The sequence below is a fragment of the Ovis canadensis genome, chromosome 1 (assembly GCF_042477335.2).
Source record: "Ovis canadensis isolate MfBH-ARS-UI-01 breed Bighorn chromosome 1, ARS-UI_OviCan_v2, whole genome shotgun sequence".
Lineage (NCBI taxonomy): Eukaryota > Metazoa > Chordata > Mammalia > Artiodactyla > Bovidae > Ovis > Ovis canadensis.
In genome coordinates this window covers 115,230,506-115,246,447 of record NC_091245.1, presented here as the reverse complement: position 1 = coordinate 115,246,447, position 15,942 = coordinate 115,230,506, and the positions used below count along the sequence as shown (strand labels likewise).

Genomic DNA, 15,942 nt, shown 5'->3' with positions numbered 1-15,942 from the left:
GGCTGGTGCAATGGGATGACCCAGAGGGATGGTATGGGGAGGGATGTGAGAGGGGGGTTCAGGATGGGGAACACGTGTACACCCGTGGCGGATTCATGTTGATGTATGGCAAAACCAATACAGTATTGTAAAGTAAAAAAAAAAATTTTTTTTAAAGAAAAGTAAAAATAATCACTATAAAAAAGTGAAAAAAAATAATAAAATGTATAACTAACAAGAACCTATTGTATAGCACAGGAAACTCTGCTCAATATTCTGTAACAACCTAACTGAGGAAAGAATTTGAAAAAGAATAGATGAAGGTGCATGTATAACTGAATCACGGTTGTACAGCTGAAACTGACCCAACATTGTTAATCAACTGTACTCCAATGTCAGATAAAAAGTAAAAAAAAAAAAAAAAAAGGATTTAAAGAAGTATGCAACTCCACCTCAAAGTTCACTTAATTTGTTTCCTTTTCCCTGGGGTTAAAATGTTGTCAAATGATAGTACATTTTACATCCTTGGCATGCACCACGGTTTTGATACGAGGCAGTAAATGTAAGTGGCCAAGGGACTGGTGTGCACACTCAGTTAACTGGAACTTCTTGGGACATATCATGAAGGACAAGGAACAGTGAACTGGGAAGTGTAGAATCTGCCAGGTGCAGAGGAGGGCCGTGGGCACTTGAGGCAGCTGTCACCGTGGGAGACGAGGTGCAGAGAGATGAAGGAGCGCACCCAGGACCACAAGGGAGCAAGGCTGGCCAGGCTGTTAAATGCAAGGAACCCTGGCAACCACCTGTTACCCTCCCTCCTATCACAGGGTGCCACCTGAGGCTCAGAGAGGTGCAGTGGTCTGTAAGCACCGCACAACAGCATCAGCCTGGCCATCTGAGCAAGGTCGCCGCTCTGCTTGGCTGTTCAGTACGTGCTCTGTGAACACATCCCCAGGAAGAAGCAGAGGTTCAGAAGTGGGAAGGTGGGGACCCAAACAAGAAATGATGAGTCTGAGAGGGGTTTTGATTTGAGTGGAAAACACATGTAGGAATAAATAAGTCATAGGATGAAATGCACAGCATGGGGAATATAGTTAATAACACTGTAACATCTTTATAAGGTAACAGGTGGTAACTAGACTTATTATGATGATCATTTTGCAATGAATAGGAACATCAAATCACTGTTGTAAATCTAGAAATAACATAATGTTGTAGGTCAATTATAACTCCATAATAATAATTAATCAATTAATTAAAATACATGTAGGAAACTGATGAGAAGTTAGATCAAGTGGGGTTTTGGGCTGATAGCCCTTGAATATCACATCAAAGTGTCTCATACTTTTTTTTTTTCTAGGAAGGTAACAGAAAATTACCACATATTGGAACAGAGCTCAAACAGCAAATTCACTATTTTTTTGTCCCCAGAAACAGACTAACTTGTGATGAGGAAGGAAAAGATCTTCCTGAGAGTAAAAATAATCTCAGAATCCCAGGGAAGGAAAGAGGATACCTAGATTTTTCACACATTCTCTCTGAAAAGAACAAATACTTTCACAATATCTTCCTTTAAAAAAAATACATACCTTTTTCTTTTTCTGATGTAATGCATACATATTAATTATTTATGAACTTTCAATTGTATGAAGAACCAAAAACAATCCTTGTAATCTCCTCATCTTAAATCAAACATGGTTAATCTTTTAGTATATTTCCTTTAAAGGTTTGATTTTTTGTGTGTGTGCATTTTTATGTAACTGATCTCATACTTTTATTTGACTCTATAACTTCTAATTTTTCTTAATATGACATAAATTCCTTTCAGTGGTATTCAATAAATACCTACAATTAAAATTCTCAAACCCATCATTTCAAAGGTTTAAAACCTATACACTTAACCATGCCCTCATGGCCACTTAGATTATTTCATTTTTGTATCTAATGCTTAATTTTTTGTTTACATTTTTTCCCTTTCAGTATGTTTACTTAGAACAGATTCATAAAAATTAAACTCCTACATGAAATAGCAGGGACATTTTTAAGGCCATTCATATACCTTGTTGAACTGACATAATTCTGGAGTATATACAGTATATATATATATAATTTTTACATATATAGAATTGCTAGAGTTTTTAGTTGAATGAAAGCAATTTCTCCTTTTTAATGGCTTTTCTCCAATTAAAAAAAATATTTCATATTTGAAGAAAAGAACACTCTCCATAATGGTAGACTGCCGGGACTGGGGATAGGGCAGCAGATGCTTACATGAAATTTAATGTCTACCACCCTGGGGCAATTTTTACAATGCTGCTTTCTCCTGTCTTCTGATCAGGGCTACACGACCCTCCATTTCCTCATCAACTACTCCACCCAGGTTCTCTGCCAGCCTTTCAGATTCTTGGATATGATCTGTCCTATGATTTATCAAGGGAGATTCCACTTGCATTTCCTGGTAAAGAGGCCAAGTTCACACAAAGAGGCTTCTGCACCCTTGCCCAGGGCTTTGGAAAGTGAAGTTTTGCAACAAAAAGATTTGTGGTGCATTCCTGATCTTCACAGCCTGTGTGTTTCTCATTATCTTCCCTTGGATACAGTCACTGGCTTTCATTCCAAAGGCACCCAAGGCTGGTCACTGTTCCTCCCAGAGCAGGGAGACTTCTTTAGTGCTAATGGTATAGAGAGAGATGAGTCATCAACCTTTCATGTAATCAGGCCTCCTCCTCTCCATCCCTTCTGGCAGAGGTCTGCTTCACTCCCTCACTACCCACCTGCTCTCTTGCTGGGCCTCCCCACCCCCACCTCCTCTCCCTTCCAGTATTTATCATCCATCACAGCAAGGTCAGGTCTTCTTGGAGCAGAAGTCGTATTATCTTACAACTCTGCTCCAACATCTGCAGCAGTTCTTTGTTACCTACATGGGAAACAGGGCCCAGCATTTTGCAATGGGTCAATAAATGTTTAGCATCTGCTTTTAAATGAGTGAGCTCTAAGCACCATGGGAGCTATACAATGAGCTCTATGTCTGGTTCTGGGAGCTGAAACAGACATATGAAAAGTTAAATAAGAAGGCATCAGCTTCCACCACTTTCCAGTTCCCTAGTCCTGTATATTTGGCCGCCAGCTATCACACTCAACTTGTTTCAAACAGAACTTACTCTCTTCTCCCCTAATCTATATTCTCTATAGAATGGCCCTACTATCCATGTTCTCAAGACAAGACAGATACAAGCCAGGAATATGGGGAGATGTAGGGGTCAGGAGATTTTGGCTTCATAGTGCCCATCAACATCAGTTATCTACTTATTCACTTTCTTAGTAGTGCTTAGATACATAAAAAGCATAAACATAAAAAAATAAATAAGGCATGTACCCGCTGCTGTGAGTAGATAACCTCGTGGAAGAGACAGAGTTTGCAGGAACAAACTGTCCAGCATCAACTCATACACCCAAACTGTGGCTCACAAACCTGAGTTTCCAGGTCCTCCCCCAATCATCCAGTGCAGGAAAAATGGACCAAGACATCTCCTTGCATCCTCACAATTCTCTTGGACTTCTCTTCTACCAAATCTCAATCAATCCAGAAACTAGAAGCACAATTTGTGGGCACTTTATACTTATAGAGCACTCTTCCAAACATCCCAAACTCTTCACGCAATATCTTGTTGTGATTTAACCCTTACAACAAAATCACAGGGTGTGTTCTCGTCACCTTCATTTTACAGATGAGCAAATCATGCTTGAAGGAATTTATATTCTTTTGGTGCAACAGATTATGTTTAAGTTCTAACATGTGTCAGAAATTAAGGGTGAACATGTATTCAAGAAGATCTTCGCCGTTAGTGACTTAACACTCTGAGGAGAGAGACAGAAACCTAAACGAATAATTCCCACATAATATGGTGTCAGGACAGAATATGCAGAAGTTGCACCAAACGTAGAAAAATAACATCATTCAGCCCAATCCACAGTTTCAGGGAAAGTCCAGGGAAGGTGGGAGCGAAGGGAAGAAACATGTCAACTAACCTAGAACTTGAATGAGTTGTTGGCTCACAGACAGGGAAACTAGAATCTGAATTTGGGTGTGTCGGACTCTCCAATTCATGTTTTTCCCTATTCTGTGACATGGTAGGTTTTCAATGGATATTCATTGAGTGACAGAAGGAATGAAGAAATAAATGAGTACGTTATGCTTCCTCCTATGGAAAGAATGGCTGAAATATCGGTCCAAACAGTAACTCTGGCTTCCAAACGACCACATTCTGACCAGCTGAGCTAACCAGCTAATGCAGCTTAGGGAATTCCAGGAAGGCTCCTGGTAACAGGGCAGGTGGTTCTCAACATTGGAGGTCCTAATCCACTGCTACGGTCTTGCAGAATTGGTTGGTAGGTTCTAGAATTGAGAAGAGGACTCCCCACTTCTTTCTACTCCACTGCCTCAAAAAACCTTTTGTAGTGTCCTGGGCTTTGCAGACAATGGAAAATAAACTACAATAAGTAAGACCAGAGTTCCAATTGCCACAGCAAAGATTCCCTCAGAATTCCACACGAAACCCCTGTGGCTCCAGATAACTCTGTGTAAGGAAAACGGATCCTAATTCTCCTACGCCTACCTCCTCTGAAAGTCGGTTTTGGATGAAGGAGAGCCAGGATCTCCAAGACTTGAAGATCAGAGCAGTGCGCCCACATCCTCAAGCAATTACATGGGGCTGCCTCTCTCCTCCCGCAGCCTCCCGCTCCACTGCATTTGTGGAGCAGATGCCTCTGTGCCAGCAGCCCCCGCTCTGTACTTCCTGCTTCACAGCCCAATCTCTGACTTCTGTCTTCCTATGCTTGTACACGTGCAGTAAGCCTGGAGCTTGTGTGTGCCACCATTTCACAATTAAAAAACCCCAAATAAGAGACAGGTGGCGGGATTCTCCCAGGGAATTAAAAGAAAGACGTCAAGCCCACGCCGCCGCCTGAATCTGGCTACCCAGTGAGCACCCCAGGGGTGGGTATGATTTCAGTAGTAAAAATGCAGAATCTACCCAAACCATAAAAAGTTGCTTTTATTCCCTCATCCCAAATATTTCTATTCAGAATTTCCTCTTAGCTCTTCCCAATTCCTGAGAAAAGTCGGACTCATTTTGAGCAATTAACGGAATCAGTTTGACATGTGCCATTTCAATAAAATCACAATGGTTTCTTGAAGGAAGGCAATACGAAATGGACCTTAGAAAGTCACAGACTCTTTGGTACCATTATTTGCATCAGTTTGGGGCTCGGGAATCTTCATTGCCTGCTTGGGAATTAAGATTTAATGAATCAACTTCTCCATGGTGGGTTAAGATGGGCTTGCAAATTTTGCCACTGGGGCAAGAATCACTGTTATTTTCCTTTCCTCTAAGGAAGCAGGGTTCATCTCATACACTGGAGGTCAGCAGACATATTTCTGAAAAGGCCCAGAGAGTAAATATTTTAGGTTTTGTGGGCCATAAGAATTCTGCTGCAACTATTCAACTCAGCTGATGTAGCACAAAAGAAGTCACAGACAATACGTAAATATACGAGCATAGCTAGGTTTCAATAAAACTTTATTTACAAAAGCAGGCCTGTTTGTTCTACCATCATCTAACTAACCTCTAAAAATATCAGAACCAGCATTAAACATGATTATAAGGTGATCTGTATGCAATGTATCTGGAAACCAATGTGTCTCAAATCTAATCAAACTGCAAATTCTGAGGCCTGAAATTCTGTATTTTCAAACAAGCTCCCAGGTGATACTAATGCTGTCAGTGGATGTTGCCTTAATTAGCAAAGATCCATTTAGAGATGCTCCACAAAACCCAACACTGGGGTAGAACATAGGAACTGGTGGGTACCAGCAGCCCACCCATCAGTTCAGTTCAGTCGCTCAGTCATGTCCGCCTCTCTGCAACCCATGGACAGCAGCACACCAGGCCTCCCTGTCCATCACCAACTCCCAGAGTTCACCCAAACTCATGTCCATTGAATTGGTGATGCCATCCAACCATCTCATCCTCTGTCGGCCCCTTCTCCTGCCTTCAACCTTTCCCAACATAAAGGTCTTTTCTAGTAAGTCAGTTCTTTGCATGAGGTGGCCAAAGTGTTGGAGTTTCAGCTTCAGCATCAGTCCTTCCAATGAATATTCAGGACTGATTTCCTTTAGGATGGAGTGGTTGGATCTCCTTGCAGTCCAAGGAACTCTCAAGCATCTTCTCCAACACCACAGTTCAAAAGCATCAATTCTTCAGCACTTAGCTTTCTTTAGAGTCTAACTCTCACATTCCATACATGACTACTGGAAAAACCATGGCTTTGACTAGATGGACCTTTGTTGGCAAAGTAATGCCTCTGCCTTTTAACATTTTGTCTAGGTTGGTCATAGCTTTTCTTTCAAGGAGCAAGTGTCTTTTAATTTCATGGCTGCAGTCAACACCTGCAGTAATTTTGGAGCCCAAAACAATAAGATCTCTCACTATTTCCATTGTTTCCCCAACTATTTGCCATGAAGTGATGGGACCAGATGCCATGATCTTCGTTTTCTGAATGTTGAGTTTTAAGCCAACTTTTTAACTCTCTTTCACCTTCATCAAGCCCACAGATATCCACTCAGTTTCTCTACCTCCAAACAAAATAATACTTGGATGATACTATGCTAAATATTATGCCAAAGCCAAAATAACTGACAGATACTCAGACCATGACTAAGAGGGTCTCACAATCTTTTGGAATGGGAGTGGGGGGGTGCAAATGGAACCTCATACACATAAAAAAGTAATCAATACAAGAGACAGTGTGAATGTCTTTTGCAAGACAATGAGACATCACTGAAAAACCCTGACAAATGCTGTGAATGTCTAGCAGGAAGACCCCAATCCTTCTCATCCATCATAAAGTGAGGAATGAGGGGCCCTGTAATCCAGGAAGCAGGAATTTTGAGTAAGCTCATGGTCAAGAGGAAATTCAGTGAACATTTCTAGCCAGAAACACAATATGATTCCTTCAGCCCACAATAGCAGAATGAAAGAGTTGATGTAATATGAGAAATTATAGAGTATTGAAAATGGGAACAATGGAAATAAGATTCTTTATAGCAGCCCTAGATCAACTCTGAGGGCAAAACAGTTTGTGACTGACCCTTAAATCTACTCTTAAAAGCTACAAAGACTAAAGCCAAAGCAAGAGGTTGAGATCTTAGAAAACACTAGCTCAAAGTGTTTCGTGCATATATATTTTGAGGTCCCTAGATATTTCCCCCTGAAGGCTTATTGTTATGACACCTTAAATCTGGTTCACTCCCCTGGTAGCTCAGTTGGTAAAGAATCCACCTGTAATACAGGAGACCCTAGTTCAGTTCCTGGGTCAGGAAGATCTGCTGGAGAAGGCATAGGCTACCCACTCCAGTATTCTCTGGCTTCCCTCGTGGCTCAGCTGGTAAAGAATCCACCTGCAATGCGGGAGACCTGGATTTGATCCCTGGGTTGGGAAAATCCCTGGGAGAAGGGAACGGCTAACTACTCCAGTATTCTAGCCTGGAGAATTAAGGAGAGGTTGCAAAGAGTTGGACATGACTGAGCAACTATCAAAAAAAAAAAATCTGGTTCAGAAATGCAACCACACTCAGCAAGAGGGGCATCGGAAATGAGCATCTCCCAAAGCAAAGTCATCCATCCTGCCTGGAGCATGTTCCACACAGATGCTGGATTTCAAGGATGGTATCCAGATGTCTCAAGCCAGCCAGTGAGCAGGCTGGAAACTTCCTCCTTTGCAACTCTGTCTTTCACCACTCCTCCTCCCCAAACCTCTGCTCCTGGAAGATGGCTATTTCCTCCTTCCTCTCCACCTGTATGCCCAGTTCCATCCTTGTTTACTGGTCATTCTGCGTCCTTGTTGTCTAGGTCCACTCCATCAATAATGAGTGAACTACATCTTTCTCTGTGTATCGAATCTCTGCCTGGCCTCCAAGCCCCACCCCCTCCACAGTCAAGGCATTTATCCTCTGACCCGCCCAGCCACAATTGCTGCTCTCTTCCCTTCAACCTTCCATCACTCTCTCAACACATCCTCACCTGCTTGGAGGGAATTCTCTTCCGCATTACTTCTCTCTGTTGTTAGCCATGAGCAGCTTAGGCTGGGTTATTTCTCATTTATACTTGAATCATTCCAAGTCTCTTCCAGAGTCACTTACATATCACAGGGGCTCAGTAAACAGTGTTATTATTTTATTAAGTGAAAATACTATGCAAAGTCCTTGGATCCCATGAGAAAAAAAAAAAGAAAGAGCGAGCACGTTGCCTAGCCCACCAGTTCTTTTTCAGATCACTGCAGTCTGCCCTCAGGTTCTGCTTTTCAGATTGTTTTTGGAGCCCGGTTCATCCGGAAATGTCTGAGTCAACCTGCCCACCTCCGGCGCATCTCACCCCACCCCACCCCCGTCTCTGTACAGGGCTAGCTTCCTCCCAGTCTATCGGGCTCCCTGCTGTCCTGCAGTCACACACCCTCCATAGTGGGGGCTCCCTGCTTGGACGCTGACCAGGATCTTGCCTTCTCTAAAACGATCCAGGCACAGTCCAACTCCAAAATCTCAGACCCTAAGGTTTATCGCAGTAAACCTGCGATAACTGTAAATTGTGTCATTTATCTCAACTGTAATCCATTCTGTGACTAAGCAGGCGTCTCCAGGGTTTGCTCTGTCACGGCCCCAACTTCCACCCACCCCCCCACCACCTCCAACACCCCCTCCATGCTGTCTTCATGCCTCAGCACACATGTCCCCCAGGACACACGAAACCAGAACTTCCCATCAGAGATGCTCTTGAGAAACAGGCCACTCGCAATGAGAAAAGGACGGCCTGCAGCTCGTGAAGGAAAATCAAGCTACAGTTGGAAATACAAGCTTTTCCTTTAAAGGAGAAAGTCAGTTTGGCAGCAGTGTTCTTCTAAGCTGCCCTCCAACAGTGTTGAAAGAACCATTTTGGGAGAGAGGGAAAGGAAGAACGTGCAAGTGACAAATGGGGAGCAGAAAATAGCGAAAGAGCAGGGAGAGAGAAGACAGAACAGCAGTAAAAAGGCACAGAGAGAGAAGGGGGAGGCAGAGCAAGAGAATGGGGATCCGAAAACAGGAACCGGGGAAGGGAGCAGAGGGGGCGGCGGGGGCGCCGGGAGGGAGGGGAGCAAGGGCGGAGGAGGACGAGCGGCACCACCGCCGGGGCTCACAAACAGGGCCGCCAGTTCTGTGGGAATCCTGCCTGTCTCCCGTGGGAGCTCTGCCATCCAGAAGAGGACAGGCTCTCCACTGGCTTATTAGAAACACTCAGCGCTAAGAAATCTATGCCAGATCCCCTTGGCCCAATACAGATAACTGAACAGAATTCAGGGAATCTATCTCGAAAGGCGCTTGTTGACCTTCTGCGCTCAGCCTTCATTAGAGATGCAAGATCTTTGAAAAGTCGGTGAGCAAATATCCAGAGTTTCTATTAATAACGCTCCTTTTCCCTCACAAGTGTTCCAGTTTAGATGCTAAATACTTGCTCTTCCTATTAATAAGGGACACAGGAAGCTGAAACTTATTGAGTCTTTAAACAGATTGAAATACTTGGTCTCATTATTTGAGAAAAGAAGGAAGTCTGCAGTAGTGACCAGCGGAGACCAGCAGGGTGGAATGAATCCAAAGTACCTGAGATAATTCTGGGCATAACACTACGATGGGGAGGGTGGGGTGCACATGGACAAGGTGCTCAAGCCAAAGCTACTTATAGCACATCTTGGATATTGAACTAATACTTTCTAGAAATAGTCATTAAGATTGGGTGGCAGGGGAAGAAAAGACCACAATGATTAGTACTTTTACCCTTCTGAGAGGTAAAACAGGATGAATCACAGATAAATAATGGAATAGAGAGTCAAATGGAGTCAGTCAAATGGAGAGAGTAAAATCACAGTCAAATGGAATAGAGAGACTCTGCAATAACCTCTGGTTAGCGGTTAAATGCAGCTATCGATTCTTCATTCTGAAATGTACACCGTGAAGGCTCAAGTTAAAGAACACTTAGCTCTCCAGTATCAAGAATCTGTTGGAAGGAGGAAACGAAGGAATGAAGGATGGAAGGGAATTGGTTTCAGGGCAATCTATGGGAAGAAAGGGACCCAAGTTATTTCATCACCACAAGTAGGCTAAGGAGTAATGGGGGAAGGTGGGCAGTTACCTAGACAATAACCAGAAAGGAGTGTGAAATCCCAGGAGCATTGTTAGTGAGAAGAAATCTCCTGGGGAAGGTGAGGAAATACTATTTTACCCACCTGCCCTTCATCCTTCATCCCAAGGACTGACCACATTATTCACTCAACTGTGCATTCATTCAACAAGTGTCATAGAAGCTGCAAGTTAGATGTAAGCCTAAGTCAAGGCACGGGGGCCTCAGTGAGCATCTCCCACGTGCCAGAACCCACACTAGATGCTAGGGATACAGGCATGAAGGAGATGTTCTCTGCCTTTGGTGACCTATGGACTGAGAGGGTCTCAGATGCATGAAATGACCACAGACCTAGTTTAGTTGGTAGGATTCAAGTCTGCTAACAGATGAACTGAGAAGTCTCCTTCAGACCAAAATTCACCTACAGCTGACCACCTGGACCTGTGCAAGTGCTTTTGGTTTCCTCATGAAGCTTTGCAGTATATCATGCTTCTTTTTTTGCCTTGAGACCTGGAGCTAAGTGGCCCACTTATCTGCAATTAGCATCCCTGGCTAGGTTTTCTTGTGCTTTTAACTCTCCCAAACCTTATTATAGGGCTCTGGTTCTCTTATCCTGGTTTTAGTAGTTCTATTAAGTTTTTTTTTTTTTTTCCCTAAACCAGCTCAAATTATTGCTGGAAGCAGGAAATTGATTTAAACTTTTTCTAAATGGAATTGTACTATTAGAAGAGGCCTAGACTGATCCAGGAAACCCAGAGATTCCAGTGGGTCCTGTAAAAACAAGGGAGACCTAGAGATCCTGGGTCACTCAGAGCTGGGGGTCCAGGACACCCTAGGATGAACATTTACTCTGGGTTGGCCACAACCGGATCCTTGAAGTGCAAAGAGAACATGGACATTCAACACAAGTTCCCTATATGATCAAACCCATGACCTTTTCGTTCGCTATCAGCTCTAGGATACAGGGCTTCCCAGGTGGCTCAGAGGTAAAGAATTCATCTGCCAGTGTAGGAAGTGTGGGTTCAATCCCTTGTCCAGGAAAATCTCCTGGAGAAGGAAATGACAACCAACTCCAGCATTCTTGCCTGGAAAACCCATGAACAGAGGTGCCCAGTGGGCTACAACAGAGTTGCAACAGAGTCAGACACAACTTAGCAACTGAACAACAACAACAACAAGGACAGAACCCAAGGTTCACCTTTCTCCATCACACCGACCAGGGTAAGTGAGGGGCTTGGGGGAGCCACACTGTCACCCCCAATCATCTGTGGCTAGAAGAGTGTACTTACATCAATGGGTGCAGAGCATTCTCCAAGGGACAGGATACTCAGGAATAGCTGGCCTCTGCTTCTCTTCAATTATTGCAGCTTCTTGGCTTCAAGGCACAGCCTTAGAACTTTCTAGAGCACTGAACCCCAGACCAGTTGTGGATCTCCTTTTAGGAAGAGGGGAAAAAGGGAAAGCAATGCTTTGTTACAAACTTTTTCTTCACTCACATTTTCTTTCCTGCTTGACATTTCTGTCCACCACTATTAAACAGAAGCCTCCCAGCAGCCCCAGGCTCTGAAGGAATTTGACAGATCCTCAGAGATTTTGTTTATAGGGGTTACACAATTGATATTTATCAATTTAGAAATTAAAAACTAAATTTTAAATCTACCACTTATTTCATTAAAATATAATTGTATGTTAACACATATAATAATTTTTATTAAAATTTTTCAAAAAAATAGTGAGAAGACTGACACTGCTTTATATTTTTAAAAATCTCTTTGATATCTGACTTAATCAAATAGATCCTTTTATCTGCTTCTAGATTCAGTTTGTTACAATAATAACGCAAGTCATTTAACCTCTGGAAAACTCCACCATACACTTGTGGGAGAATGAGAGTGAAAAAAAAGCAAATCCTAATGCTATTTTGAGAATAGTTTTGATTTTGTGGATCCCCTAAAATGGTCTCACAAACTTGCAGGGACCCCCAGAGCACCCTAGAATAACTGCTCCATATTCCACCTCAGACTATCAGTCCCCTTCTTCAGGTACAACTAGTTATCAGCTGACTGAGTAATTTTCTAGAACCATCCTACATGTATGTAAAACTATACGGATGTACAGAGTTTTTAATTTAAAAATCAAGTTTTAGTATCCTGTACATTTCACTTTGGGCTTTCTGTTTACATGTTGGAGGTAGTTGCATTTTAGCATATGTAGTTATGTCATTCCTCTCTAAAGATTTGTTGCTTTCCACTAAATGGATGTAACCATATATAACTGCATCAGTGCTGCAGTGTCCAAGTGAGTAAATGAACAGCTACCAGAAGTTGGCAGCTTCTTCACTGAAAGATCTAGAACTTAAAGGGAATAAAGTGGCCACACAGATCAAGAAGGGATATCACGTATGTTAGTACAGCTTTCCTCTGGCGTCTAGTTCCCCAGAAAGGCATGCAGCTGAAGCCTTCAAAATTTGAGAAAATATTCAAACTCTTGCTCTGCTACTGTCCTTTTCTAGTTGGGGTTTATCTCACTATTTCAGAAGAAACTTGTACTAATATCTCTGCACCTACCTGTGCAGGAATGTTTACAAACATCAACCTCTCAAATCACACTCACTATCATCAGTGTCACGTCATCATGGGGGAAGCACCAAGTGTGCCCAAGTATTTTATTTTACTTGGCCACACCATGCAGCATGTGAGATCTTAGCTTCCTGACCAGGAATCAAACCTAAGCCCCCTGCAGTGGAAGCACAGAGTCTCAACCACTGGACCTCCAGGGAAGTCCCCCAAGCAGTATTCCTGAAAACTAGTTCCCTGTGGCACTAACGTGGCAAAGGCTAACCCTGTTAGATCACAATTTTCCTGACACAGAAAATGCATCACCTGAAGGAAGCCCTCACCTCATATGGCTAATGTGGTCTAATTACACTGAAGGATTCAAAGGCTAAAATGTATGCAGACTACCCGGGTTCATTTCCTCACTTCCATATTCACTAGCTGTGAATCTTGGGAGTTACTTAGCTTCTACTTACTTGTGAAATGGAGACAATGACACCTGTCTCAAGAAGTCATAAAGAAGAATTGTAATTCTCCATTAGATGTGCCTGCCACAGAAGGTGCTCAGGGCTCAGGAACTGCTCACCTTCTCCCTTTATTGTTCTATTAACAGAAATAATATGTAAGATGGATCTTATGTCCTGGACTGAAGATGTCATGTCTTATGTCCTGGCTTTTCCAGGAACCTCAGTCACCCTGTCCTTTAGGAAGTCTGGAGCTATTAGACACTAGGACAGGAGAAGATGATGGAGATAGTTTTTTTCTCCTCTTGTGAGAGGTTTGTCATCTGTCTAATGCAGGATGAGAGACACAGGCCTGCTTTCCTTTTCACTAGGCCAGGAAAACAGGCACCAATATTCCCAGCATTTCTGCCTCAAGTTTCCAGTCTACCTCTGAAATTCTATAGGCCAGTGTGGTTTGTAGACCCACAGAACCTAGAGAAAACCTCCTAGGTTTAGCGATGCTCCTCCAGTGAGGATGAGCAAAGATTTGCTTTTGAACAATTCCTAGGGGTAGAACCAGCACTTATGATAATTATAGACAGATGTATTATAACCTTCATTTATAGATGTGAGATTAAGTTTTGAAGACAATAGGTAAATTCCCCAAGGTAACACAGCTAACAAGGTCAGGATTGTAACTCAAAACCAGGTTTGCCCTACTCCGAAGCTCAAGGTTTTAACCACATCATATGATGCTCCTGTTAGAAAGGAAATCAGCCCCATCATGACATAGCAAGACGCACAGCTTCACTGAAATGGTCTTACAAAAGAGACAAACTATCCTTAACTGTAAGCTAAGGAGTTTACTAACCCAATATTGTAAAAACGTGAAATTACAATTCTTCAGAAAATCATCCCTCAGCTACATGCAAAGAGAATAGCAGGATACCAAACCCAATATTTTATTAGTTTGGGATTATTTACCTTATTTTAAGGTAATATGCCTTATTTTAAGGTAAGATTATTTACCTTACTTTATTAGTATTTGATTAGATCAATTACTAAAATTAATTGGTTGTTTCCATTATTATTTTTTTAATTGATTAATAATTTAATATCAACTTAGCCAATAGTATTTCTAGCTCCTAGTATATACCAGGGACTTCAGGTGTTATAGATGAAGAAAACATGTTCCTTGGCCTTGATGAGAAGATATAGTAGACATTATAAGATCTGATACATATATGACTATATATATATATATTTGTGTTGGTGAGATACTAAGATAGAAAAGAATAAGATGCTGAAAGAAGGAGAAATCAAGCCAGTGGAGTGACTTGATTTCTCCTGACTTCCCTGACTTTCCTTGAAGTCAGGGAAGACTTGAAGGAGGAAGGAGGCATCATTTGAGCTGACTCTTGAAATATAACTAGAATTTTGTCAAAAAAAAAAGTAAAAAGCCTAAAAAAAAGGAACAATTTGAATTGCAAGTCATGTGGCTGGAGGACAGGAACAGCACAATAATCAAAGCTAGAGCTGGAAGATGGCTGAGGCTATAGATGCTAACAAGAGGTGAGCACGTGCAACCCAGGAAAAGCTTTGGAAGAGAGGGATGACAGGGTGAGGGAGGCTCTATACAGCTTAACCTGGCATGTGGGGTGCTTTATAGGGGAGAAGGGAGCAGAGTGGCCAATGGGAGCCTGACCTAGAACAATGATATCAGGAAGGGGAAAGAAATAATATGGAGGTATGCTAATAACCACAATAAGGGGACTGAGCATCAGTCAGCAACTAGTTACAGCAGGGAAGAAGGAAGGAGTCAAGGAAGCCTGCATGTCCAGTCTGCAGGTGACCAAGAGTACATCACTACAAGCAACGGAACCCGGGAAAACTGGGAGAGGAATTGGTTCAAAAGGGATGATTGTGAGTTTGGTTTGAACATAAAGAATTTGCTTTCCTTTCCATGGAAACAGGCAAATACATCAAGCAGAGGAGTAGAAATCTGGGTCCAGCATTCAAGAGTTTGGTACCATCAACAGATGAATGGATAAAGAATATATACATATATATGTGTGTGTGTGTGTGTGTGTGTGTGTGTGTGTGTGTGTGTATGCAGAATGGAATGATGTAGTAGATAGCATCACTGACTCAACAGACATGAATCTGAGCAAACTCCAGGAGATAGTGAAGGACAGAGAAGCCTGGTGTGCTGCAGTCCATGGGGTGGCAAAGAGTTGAGCAACAAGAATGGAATACTAACACAATGTGTTCGGTCATTTAAAAAAAAAATTGCCAATTTCAGCAACATGAACGTACTTGGAGAGCACTAAGTGAAATGTCAGACAGAGAAAGACAAATACTGCAAGGTATCACTTATATGTGGAATCTAAAAAGTAAAACCAGTGAACATAAGAAAAAAGCAGACTCACAGATAAAGAGATCAAACTAGTGGTTACCAGTGGGGAGAGGGACAGGCCACATAGAGGCAGGCGATTAAGAGGTGCAAATTATTAGGTACAAAATAATCTGGGCCTCCCAGGTGGCTTAGTGGTAAAGAATACACCTGCCAATGCAGGAAACAAGAGTTTGATCCCTGGGTCAGGAAGATACACTGGAGACGGAAATGGCAACCCCCTCCAGTATTCTTGCTGGGAAATCCCATGGATGGAGGAGCCTGGTGAGCTACAGTCCATGGGGTTGCAAAAGGATTGGAAATGGCTGAGCAACTAAACAATAACATAAAATAAGCTACAGGGATAT

At 42.4% G+C, this 15,942-nt stretch overlaps 1 protein-coding gene across 4 annotated transcripts in view; it reads right to left on the bottom strand.

Annotated features, from left to right (window-relative positions):
* The window catches only part of DDR2 (discoidin domain receptor tyrosine kinase 2), a 166,737-nt gene that overhangs the window by 130,202 nt on the left and 20,593 nt on the right, over nt 1-15,942 (bottom strand). For 2 of the 4 annotated variants that reach the window (XM_069547372.1, XM_069547382.1), the window contains exon 2: nt 11,474-11,619. Coding sequence is in view for 2 of the 4 variants with exons in the window: in XM_069547347.1 (XP_069403448.1) it covers nt 1,569-1,598 (30 nt within the window). In the remaining 2 variants the exon portion in view is untranslated. Of the gene's footprint in view, nt 1-1,568; nt 1,662-8,060; nt 8,380-11,473; nt 11,620-15,942 lie in introns of those variants that run through there. The other 2 variants (XM_069547347.1, XM_069547358.1) reach the window with 2 other exon arrangements.